Source organism: Magnolia sinica, chromosome 9 (genome assembly GCF_029962835.1).
Source record: "Magnolia sinica isolate HGM2019 chromosome 9, MsV1, whole genome shotgun sequence".
NCBI lineage: Eukaryota > Viridiplantae > Streptophyta > Magnoliopsida > Magnoliales > Magnoliaceae > Magnolia > Magnolia sinica.
The window spans coordinates 13436034-13447512 of NC_080581.1; the positions used below are offsets into that span (position 1 = coordinate 13436034).

The 11479-nt window shown below is 41.7% G+C and overlaps 1 protein-coding gene across 1 annotated transcript; it reads right to left on the bottom strand.

The window, feature by feature from the left end:
- Nucleotides 1-626: 626 nt before the first annotated feature.
- On the bottom strand, nt 627-3807 carry LOC131256145 (shikimate O-hydroxycinnamoyltransferase-like). Its single transcript, XM_058257194.1, has 2 exons — nt 3400-3807; nt 627-1668 (listed from the first exon to the last, which is right to left on the bottom strand). The coding sequence occupies exons 1-2, from the start codon at nt 3805-3807 to the stop codon at nt 778-780; spliced, it is 1299 nt and encodes a 432-aa protein (XP_058113177.1). The 3' UTR covers nt 627-777.
- Nucleotides 3808-11479: the final 7672 nt, after the last annotated feature.

The window sequence follows — 11479 nt, forward strand, 5'->3', positions numbered from 1 at the left end:
AAATATATTTTAATTTTTCGAACTTACTTTAGCACACAAAATAAAAATAAAAATAAGACACAAATTTCAACTAAACCACGCAGCAAGAAACAACGGAGCTCACCGTCAATGTATTTTCAGGGTAGGTTTATAGAGCATTTCCTGTACTGATGTGGGTAGTGGAGGGGTCACCACTGAATCAAGAAAAAATTAGCACTGTAGACTCTTTTCTTGTATGTTTTTTTTTTTTTCAACGCCCGAAATAGATATGGAAAGAGAACTTTGGATAAAAATACCCATGATATTTAAATAAAGCAGCTGAAAAAAGTAAGAATATTTTTGTTTTCATAGGTTTATCCGTACGGTAAAGATCTAGTTTACTTAGGCAGATTTTGCTCAGGTCAAATGAAAAAAAGTGGATGGTATATCAGTTCTATACTAAAAAATTACACCGGAATCAAAGGACTTTTGCCCCACGAGTACGTACCATTGGATCCGGCCATTTTCAATCATCACAAATCACCCTCAACCATTAGTATCATTCCATATGGGTTGGTCTTAAATCATGGCCCATCCACAGTGGGGCCCAATAAATGAACTGTCCATGTGATTCGAAATTCCACAAAGAATGCAAGAAAAGCAAAAAAACAAGGATAGATTTTCACATTCAACAACCACAAACGGCATCTTTGGGCCGTTACATCACAACACAACAAAAGAGAAAACAAGAAAAAAGATCAGCAAATGACCGAAATATCGGACCGAAACATTTACGTTTCGGATGTAACGTATCGGCCTCTAAAAGTCATACAAATGCTTCTTGAAGTGGACCATATGGTCAGCTTGCAATGATATAGCCAACGAAAGGCTACCATCATCGGTAGGGCTCGGGAGCACGAAAGCCATACCTTCATACCCGACCCCACCGGGTCCCATAAACATAGGTCGGCCCCACCCAAAATCCGCATCATGTATCGGCAGTCGGGCCCAGCTAATGATACCGAGATTCGGGCACCCGAATGTCCTGGGCCCACGAACAAGCGCAGATAGATCTGGCTGCACTTCCAAGAAATCCAACGCTGATCTAAGATACACGTCATCCATCCGTGCCAATGCACCCTTTATTATCCCAGCCGCATGAATTAGTGGGCCCGACATGAGCTCGCCTGCGGTCGCGATTGGCGTTGCGGCAAAGATTCCATTGCCGAAGTAGCCCATCGGGAGCGGTGGACTGAGGCGGGTCCGTCCATCGGTCACGATCGACATCTTAGTTTTCTGATCTTCCGGAAGATTGCGTGCCTTACACACGCATTGCCACACGTGTCCGGCTAGTAACTCGTAGGAGCTGTATTTCACGACATGGTGGGGCCCATCATTGGATTTGGACTTGAGAAGATTGAGCTGATCACGTGTGATCTTGAAGAGGGACACGATGGGGCTGGTTTCAGGTTTCAGGGATTCTGGGCCGTCCATTGAAGGAGGGGATTGGTACTCTACGTGGGGGAACAATGGGGTTGGTGGGTCACGTGCACATAGCTGGGTCCGGTCGATGAACGGTTGGATGGTGAGATCAAGCCCGCGGGCCACATCTGACCAATGATTGATGAAATGTAGGCCACTGGATCCATCTGCGACCGTGTGTATTGTACCGACACCAAGCGATACGCCGCCGCATTTGAAATTCGTTACCTGAGAATTGAAAAAAATAAAAATAAAAATTCTTTTGACTGATGAAAATTCTCATTATACCAAAAATCGGGTGATAGAAGTAATTTTAAAACAAACAGGTCCTAACAGATATCAGATTAATTATTTAATTTTTAATTAATGACAAGAATGCCCTTTTGAATTATTGGACGGTGTAGATTTAAAAATTTTAAAAACTTATATGATGAAGATGGAGACCAGGCAGATTCATCTAAGTGGGTCTTACAGTGAAATTTTACTATATGCGGACCAAGGAATAAGATGGTCCACTGTCCACATCATGTTGAATGTGAATGTTTTAAATTACTTTTTTCAATTCGTTTCTAGATGCGTGAATCAGTAAATCAGGTACAGTCTACAATCACATCAAGAAGGTTATGAAAATGAATGGAGTAGATTCAAAAATCTGATTGCACCATATAACTATGTACACACTTTTAGGGTTCTTCCAACATTTATTCGAATCATTTGTTCGCAATGTTTGCAGAGGGGGGGGGAGGGGGGAGCGGGGCATACTTTTATTTTTTTTCCTTCCTTGCTTAGGTTTAAGTATTCTATGAAGTAAGTTTTATAGATCAACGATCTGAATTGTCTTAAGAGTTAGATAGTGTGATTAGGAGTACCAGTGGACCTCACTCAATTGTGATACATCTTAAATGGGTGGTGTGTTACAACTGTGATACATATACAATGCTTTAGTTAAATTGAGATCACCATACTACGAAGCTTTATTCCCATCTCATGCTTCTTATTGTGTAAAAACTACAACATCAAGCTTACAACAATGGCATCTCAATAAAGTAAGCTTTGGTTTATTTTTATTTCTTTTTGCTTTATTGCTTTGAGTAGAGACACTGTGAGGCCTGTAACAATTTATAAGATTTATTTATGTTGTTCATCCATTTGTTTTTTTTTGAATTTTTTAAAGACATAAGACAAAAAATGAAGTGAATCTAATGCTAAAGTGGAGCACACAACATGAAGCAGTAGTGATAATGAGGGCCACCATTGAAACCATCGTAAGACCCTTATTCATTCGATTTGTACATAAGGTCAAAATAATATGGATGAAGGGAAACATAAATTTTAGATTGATCCAAAACTTTCATGCCCCCCATATGTTTTTAATAGTATGAGTTTTAATTCCCATTTCGAGATCCACTTGAAGCTTTGATTGACTCATTTTTTGACTCATTTTTTAAAATAATCTATAAATTTTGATTAACAACGCAGATTAAATACACACATCATGGTGGGCCTCACGGAGCTCCTGATCATTCTAAGGCTATTGCTCACCTTCCAAAAAACATTCGAATAAAAGAAAAGAAAAAATTATGGAAGAGAACTAATCACTTCAAATAATTGAATTAGTACTATGAAGGCTTTCCATAGTCATCCTAATGATCCAATTGATCAATCTGAACCGTCCATGATGTCCATCACACATTTCACGGGCTAGCAAGGAAAAAGAAGGACCCATCCAACAATAGTAACCATCAGATGAATAGCTGGTTTGGATAATCTGATCTGTTTGACTGTTGCATGGCATCTCATGAGAAGTGTTCCAGACCTATTGGACAGTCCAGATTGATTGATTAAGTGTCCAGGTTCTCTGATGCAACAAAGAGTGGTCCAGCATATAGTTCTCTAAAATCCAGACCGTCCAATTTCTAACAAATTTATAGTAAAGAACAAAGCAGCTAGATTTGTTACCTGTGCTATAAAGACAGGGAAGGATGAGAGGCCCTTAGAGTAATCAACGGGCGGGATGAGCCGCTTGAATTCCATGGTGGGTGCAAAGTCTCCAAAGTCATCTAGGACTGCATCCGTGTCGGCCTCGACGAAGAGTGCACCCTCTCCATTGCAGTAGATCTCCATCCGACCGTTGTCGTCTTTCTGAAGCCTCCCAGCCATTGGATAGAATGGGACCAGAGCCTTGCTCAGTGCATCTTTGAGCACTTGAGGATCAAAGAAGTTAGATGAGCCATTGGGCCTGTAGAAATAGACGCTGAGGATGTGCAATCTTGGCACTAGTAGGTCTACATTAGAGAGCCAGACGGTTCGGATCGGAGTATCGTCCGCGGGGCGCACGACGGTGGACCTCTTCACGTTGATGATCATCTTGGGACCTGTATGGTGTGGATCACTGCATATTAGATAGGTCTAAGAATGGCTAGAGAATGGTGGGCCAGCCTGTTGGGTACCTGTCCTGGGCCCTTTTTATTAAATGTTGATAGATGGGCATGGCCCCAGTCCCAGTTTGGATATTCTTCAGTTAAAGCCCAACCCAAGACCAGGAATTTGAGAGATGGTCAGATACGTCGGCTGTATAGGAAGTTATGATGCAGCCATTTTATTCTGGCCAACATGTTTCATATGAATAATATCCAATCCGTGAAAAAGGTTGGACACACCATAAGGATTATCTTATATGAAAATCAGACGGATCAGATCATTGGGTGGGCCACAAAAGTACATTTTCATACCATTGATTTTTTATGAAGGTGAATGCGTCGCCAGGCTTATTAGTGGATTGGCCTACATTTGCGCTAGCTGATCTTCATGGAGGGAGGAGCCTGTTGGACGGGTTGGATGTCATTCACGCATGAAATCCATAAGCGTGCCAGTCAATCTGAACCGACCAATCCGTATGTCACCTCTCGGATTATCTATAGCTCGAAAATGAAACGGACAGGATGATTTTAAGCGTCCAAATAATATCCCACCAAATCCACAATTGAACGGTTGATAACGTCATAGGCTGCCGCCCAAAACCAAAGTTCATTGAATGGATGATCATGAACATCCAATCGAAGCAAAATTTAGTCTGTGGCCTATCCAAGTGGTGGTCCACCTGTTGGAAGGTGTAGATCAATGGGGAATGAATCAATTACAGAAAAATAGTATAATCCATTCCACTGAGAAAACCGACGGTCTGGGTCCAACCTGAGGTGGTTGATTCATGATTGATCGGACAAGGAGAATTATCAAATCAATCCAAGAGGTTCCACGTTGATTGACGGTTCAGATTGATGGCCACTTTCACTTATAAGCCCACCAACTTGCATTGTTTAGGCATACAGCTTGTCCATTGGATCATACAGTTCTAATAAAATAACTCCTATGTGAGTGCTATAAGTTACAGTGCTCCTACTTGTATGGGGATACTTTGATAATCAATCCACTGATCGAGACCGTTCATTGGATTCATCGTACATATCATGAGCTACATGCAAACACCACACTGATTTGACAATCTTATCCATGTCATCAATTACCTTTAATATGGACGGTCAAGATAATTTACACCAAAATAGGCCAAGTCATCAACTTGATACACCTATTTGATGGGGGACAACGTGGATTGCCTATGATTCTGAAGGAATTACTTTTGATGGGCAAACCCAATCATTCCATCTATGGCTTGATAAAAGGACGGCTAGATAAATAAAGCCAAACCAGGGATGGACTGGATCACCCGAACAGTGTGATTTTTTTCATACTAGCCACGAAATGTGTATTTGACTAGATAAACGGTTCAGATCGATCTAATGGACCTTCCAAGTAACCAGATGAAATTAGAAGAGCCTCTCTCATAAATAACATCAACATACAATTGAAAACACCCACTGGATAACTTCCAACCTATTACGTGCATGCAGAAATCTAGACCTTCCAATAGGTTGATCCCACCATGAAAATCACATATTGCAAATATCAGTGGGCCACACCATAGAAAACAATGCATAGCCATTGATAAATCAAAAATACAATTGTGATGCACTGAATAAATAGATACTGATATTTTCTCCCACAATGTGATCCTGATGAGGCCAACCTATTGAACGGGTTAGATTTTGTAAGCACAAGACAATTTGGAAGTTATTCGCAGGGTGGACCGCAATGTATAGTCCAACTCGTTGGACTTGAGACATTCTCAAGAGAAATCACGCATACAGAGCTTGTTAATAACATCCGAGCTGTTCAAAATGGTGGGTCCCACCATAAAGATCACCTGGAGCGAAAACGAGGATGATCCATTCATTGAGGGGCCCACCATTCATCCAACGTGTGAATGAGTGGATTGTTCCAATTTTCGCTTCGGGCGATCATGGTTTGGCCCACCAATAAAACGTTTCCCATACAACGATATATGTGAACATTTCTCAAATAGAAATGAAGAGGAGAAAATACCGAGGGAGGGAGAGAGAGGTAGAGAGAGAGAGAGGTGTGTGAGAGAGATAGATGTGAGGTATGTGGGTTTGATGAAGGACGATGGAGCTATTTATCCATCTCCGATGCTGAGGTGGCAGCTGTCCAGGTACGATGCTTTGGCTTATTAAAAGTTAAAAGGGAATTATATCTTACACAAACGTGCGGACCACTTTGTGGGCCCCACTGTAACCTGAAAGAAATCTGTACAGATGATTCCAATCAGACGTTTAGTGGGATTAAAGGACGGTTGAAAGGAGAAATATGCGATGTTCCAATTCACTATGCATCGTATGATCAGGGGTGTACAATAACCGAGCTAGCTCGGTTAGCTCGCTGGACTCAACTCGAAAAAGCTAGTTTCAACTCGTTTTGAAGTTAAGTTCAAGCCAAGTCAAGTTGATTTTTTGAGCTCGAAAATGAGTTTGGGCCGAGTTTGAGCTGGCCCCAACTCGACTCGACTCGACTGAGATCAAACCCAACACGAATTGAACTCGGATCGAACTAATTCGGTGAATCGGTTATTTTGATATTGATGTTGCTCACCAAGTGTTTGATGAAATGACTCAAGAAAGTGTGGCCGGTGGCAAGGTATGTATATGAAACAAATACCCCTTTTTTTTTTCTTGATCCTTATGTTGCTTAGAAAATGTTTGATAAAATATTTGTAAAACCTTTGCTGTTGTTTTACATACAGTGAGATATTGAAGGTGTAGTTCATGTATTTGTGAAAATGCTGCACAGGCGAACTCAGCTTGATCTTGGCTCGAACTCAACTCGAACTGGCCCCAGCTGCTGACTGAACCGAGCCGAGATGGCCAGTCGGGCTCAAGGACCGAGCCGAGCCGAGTTAGAGCTGGGGTCAGCAAATGGCCGAGCCGAGTCGAGCCGAGGCCAGCTTGACTCACTTCGACTCGATGTACACCCCTACGTATGAGATTCAGACCATTGATAAAAAATTTATTAAGAGATCAAATAAGAAGAACCACTAAAAGAATGAGACTAAAATCCATAAAATATAACTTTCACTCTTGATGACAACTTTACTTGAGTTTTGAAACATATGCTAGGTTCAAAGGGACAAATAAGTTAAGTATGTGACTGAAACATGCATTATAAATAAATTAAGTCTTATCCTTAAAAATCTAGTGCATGGTTTCTGTATTGTATAAGAGGCTGAGTACTAACTCTTATTAGGTCTATAAACAGATTTTACTGAGATGAAGTAGAATTATCTTTGATAGATCTATTTATATGAGTGATAAGTGAGACCGCTTTTAAAAAGATTGAGATCGTCTTTAGAATACTTATGAAATTAGGATATGCACATTGTTAGAAATGTACGAATTTTTAAATCTCCAGTTACATATAAATAGATGTATGTTATATTTCCGGTGAGTCATATAAGGTCCTTAATTTAAGATTAATGAGTCACTAAGTAACCGACAAAACCTTGATATTTATACACTAAAGTAAATGTTCAAATTCATTTTGTTATATTATTTGATTTTAATTTTAAAATTATGAATGATTATTATGTTTTTTTTAATAAAAATATTTTTTAAAAAAAATATTAATTATTTAAACTTTCCATGAATAATGTGTATGGATGATAAAAGAAGAGATTTTTGTCGCTGTCCATTCAATTGCTATAAATTACTCTCTAATGTGCAGTTTGTACTCTAAATTGTTATATTATCCACAGTGACAATACTTCGGCTTATTAAAAGATAAAAGGGAATTGTATCCCACACTAACGTGCGGACCAGTTTGTGGGCCCGGCTGCACCCTGAAAGAAATATGAAGAGATGGTTCCATTCGTATGTTTGGTGGGATTAAAGGACGGTTGGAAGGAGAAATATGCTATAAGCGAATTCGCTATGCATCGTATGATATTCGGACCGTTAGGATTGTTCGGTCTCTGTAATCGTGTGTTTTAAACCGTCCAACGTCGTATGAATGCATCCTACACGTTCCAAAACGTGTGAATGTGTACGATTTTTCTAGTCATGCAGAGTAGGCAAACGTGAAGATATCGATTTTGACTTTTTATTCAACGTCTTGGGAAGCGGATTGCCTGTGACCCGGGCACAGAGATATTAGGCTGTGTGGGGTCCACTATGATGTTAATGACAAATCCACTCCGTCCACCTGTTTTTCAAGAACTCAATAGGGCAGGAATCTTAAAAATTAGGAAGATCCGAAACTTTTGTGAGCTATAGCACACGAAACAGTGGGGATTGAACGCCTGGGGTGACAGAAGTTTTTTTAATTAGGATGATATTTGTGCCTGTAATTTATCCGGGTGGTAGTAACCGTATGAACGGTTTGGATGGCATATAAACATCTTGGTCAGATCCAGTAAGGTTTCAACGGTGGAATTTCCATTTCCATTGTTTTATTTGGTGTGGCCCACATGAATTTTGGATTTGTCTGATTTTCATATTTATGTTCCAATGTGTTCTTTAAAAAACGATGGACGGAGTGGATTTATAAGGAACATTTATGTAGACCCTACGCAGCACCGTATATCTCTCTGCCCGGAGTCACAGGCTATCCGTTCCCGAGGTATTGCCTGGACGCGGTTTGGCTGTTGATCCCAACGCCAACCAGCTAGTTAGGGCCTGTTTGGGCATGTCACATGTGCATTAGGTGGTATTAAAATGGATGGATTTGGAAAAGATATATGGATTACATGTGTAGTATATTCTCCAGGGCCGTGTTTGGAAAAAGAGTGGATTGCACGTTTATAAATCATTTCTCCCTGTGATGTTTTATATTATATATTTTTTGTGTTATTGAGGTGCGCCCATTTTGGACAATCTGATCTGTTCACCGTGTAGGTTAGCTCAAGCGGGTCTCATAGGCTCTTACTTGGGCTGGTTTAGATGATTAGGGACTCCATAGTGGGCCTTGAAAGGTTTCAACAACAAGAGTTCATTTCCCTCTGTGCGGCCCACCTGAAACTCGGATCTGCCTCATTTTTTGGCCCATGTTCTAAAATGACATGGAGAAACTGGTGTACGGCGTGGATTTATCATATACATCAAAGTGGGGTCACGAGTGGGATACCCCACCCCACCTGTGCCAGTAGTGACATGAGTGGGTCTTCCCAACCCACCGTCACCTGTAGTGTGGTCCACCTGATGGTTTAATCAGCTTGATGTTTGGGCTCTGAGGTTAAAATAACCTAGTTAAAGAGGTGGATGGTGTGGATCTAATAACTGCCTCATGATGAATCCCACAAGTAGAAACCCACTCTGAAATTCTATGCGTAGGACCGTAATTTACGTTGGAGTTTTTCAATACCCTTACACCTAAAAGTGTGGCCCACCTGAGATTAGAATCAACTTTATTTTTGGATTTTCAACTTTATTTTTGGATTTAAAGACTAAAATGGAATGGAGAATCTGATGGATAGCTTAGATGAAACGTAAGCATCAAGTTGGGACTTAAGAGTGGAGGCCTCACCCTTCCCATATGGATCTGGATACTCAAAGAGGAATGGTGAAATCCGGCCCAAACCCAAAATGCTTCCATCATCCTATTCAACTATCATTCCAATCCTGTCAACAAGATGTATTAAACGGAATTATGAATACCATCCCATCTAATACCATTTAATACACCTGGAAGTGTCAAAGTTATGTGGGTCCCATCCTGATGTATGTGTTTTATTCATGCCTTCAATACACTTTGCGAGACAAATTTAGGGCATGAGCGTAAAAAAGTAAAAAAGCAGATCCAAAACTCCAAGTGGACCACACCAAAGGAAACTGTGGGGATTGAATACTTGCCGTTGAAAACTTCTTAGGCCACAGAAGTTTTGGATTTAGCTAATGCTGTGAGTGCCAAAAATTAAGCTCCAAGGTTCATCAGGAGCTAACCTAGGAGGTGGTACAGACTCGGCTACTACCACCACTTGGAGCAACCTCTGGGGCTGCCTCGGACTTGACCTCGATACCAGCCGTAGCATCAGCAGACTTGGCCTCTAGACCTTCAGAACTAGCGCATCATCATCGAATCCTGATAAATCAAGGTTGGAAAAAGATTACTTCATCATCTGGATACAAGCTATGTACCTACTCTGATACAAGCGATCCCTCCCATTTGAAAACTCTTGGGACTCGAGGAAAGCCTTTACGGCTTGGTCTTTGGCCTGCTTGGCTTGATCTTTGGCCTGCTCAATGGTTGCATCGGCCTCAGCCTTGACCCGATTCAGCCTATCTTCGCAAGGAGCATGAGCCATACGAAGTCGCAAACTCTTCTCGTGAGCTTCTTTCAGCAGCAAGACTACGCGGGCACACTCGGCCTGGGCATCCTCAACAGCTTTTTTGGCAAGACCCAAGTCACCCGACAGTATGCCGGCCCGAGTCAGAGCGCCTTCGAGCTGCGTCTCTAACTCCGCAACTCATTTCTCAGTATCAGCAAACTTCGAGCTTGCCCTAAGTACGCAAGAGGCAAATTGCAAAAAGAAAACTTGAGGTCAGAATTAAGTCGTCGAGACAAAAGGGAAACTGCTTAAGATGACAAAGATCAAAGACCTTACCTCAAGTAGCACCTTTGCCGGGTGAGTAAGAACCACCTCAAAGGGGAGTTGCAGAGGCCGGCATAATCCTTCTCCCCCTTTTTAGACTTTCGAGTCAGTCGACTCGAATCCGAGATCCTAATCATAGCTCGGCCTTTTAAAGAAAAGAAGAAGGAAAAATACTGCATCTCATTCACTGATGAAGATGCTCGGGGTATTCATCACCCCCACGATGATGCATTGGTCATCGCTCTCACCATCGCGAACCGTAGGGTGTTCCGCATACTCGTCGATACAAGATTGTCTGCTGATGTGTTGTTCACTTAAGCGTTCGACAAAATGGGTATTGAACGATCGGCATTACGGCCGGTTCATACCTTATTAATCGGGTTCTCAGGAGGACAGACATTCCCAGAATGAATCATGTCATTGCCACTTACAGCTGGAAACCCTCCACATCAGGTGACAGTAATGGTCGACTTTCTGATAGTCGATCAGTTGTCCGTTTACAACGCTATACTCGGCCGACCTTCTCTGAGTCTCCTCCAAGCAGTGGTAACTACATACCACCTCTCCATGAAATTCTCGATTGAGTCGGGAGTATGAGTTGTCAAAGGAGATCAGTAAGATGCAAAACGCTGTTACGCGACAGCCGTAAAAGCTCCAGCCGAGATATCCATGATCGAGTCACTGGATCCTCGGGTTGAAACCCACGAACATAGACAACCGATGGAAGACCTTATCTCGGTACCTTTGGTTGAGACAGATGACTCCAAAACAGTGCAAGTTGGCTCGTCTTTGCGATCTCCCCTGAAAGATAATTTGATAGCCCTGCTCCGATGATATGCTGATGTATTTACATGGAGCCATGAAGACATGTCAGGAATCGACCCATTAGTAATGACTCACCGACTCAACATCGATCCGACTTACCGGCCGATCCGACAGAAGCGACGCCCGCTCGACCCTGAAAGGTACGCTATCATTGAAGAAGAGGTCAGCAAGCTTCTCAAGGCCAAATTCATAGAAGAGATATACTACCCAGACTGGGTA

Bases quoted from the DNA above. Each gene is read 5' to 3' on its own strand.
- LOC131256145 (XM_058257194.1), bottom strand. From the start codon at position 3,807: ATGATCATCAACGTGAAGAGGTCCACCGTCGTGCGCCCCGCGGACGAT. The intron at 1,669-3,399 runs GTAACAAATCTA...TTCAATTCTCAG, and splicing joins TCCCTGTCTTTATAGCACAG to GTAACGAATTTCAAATGCGG.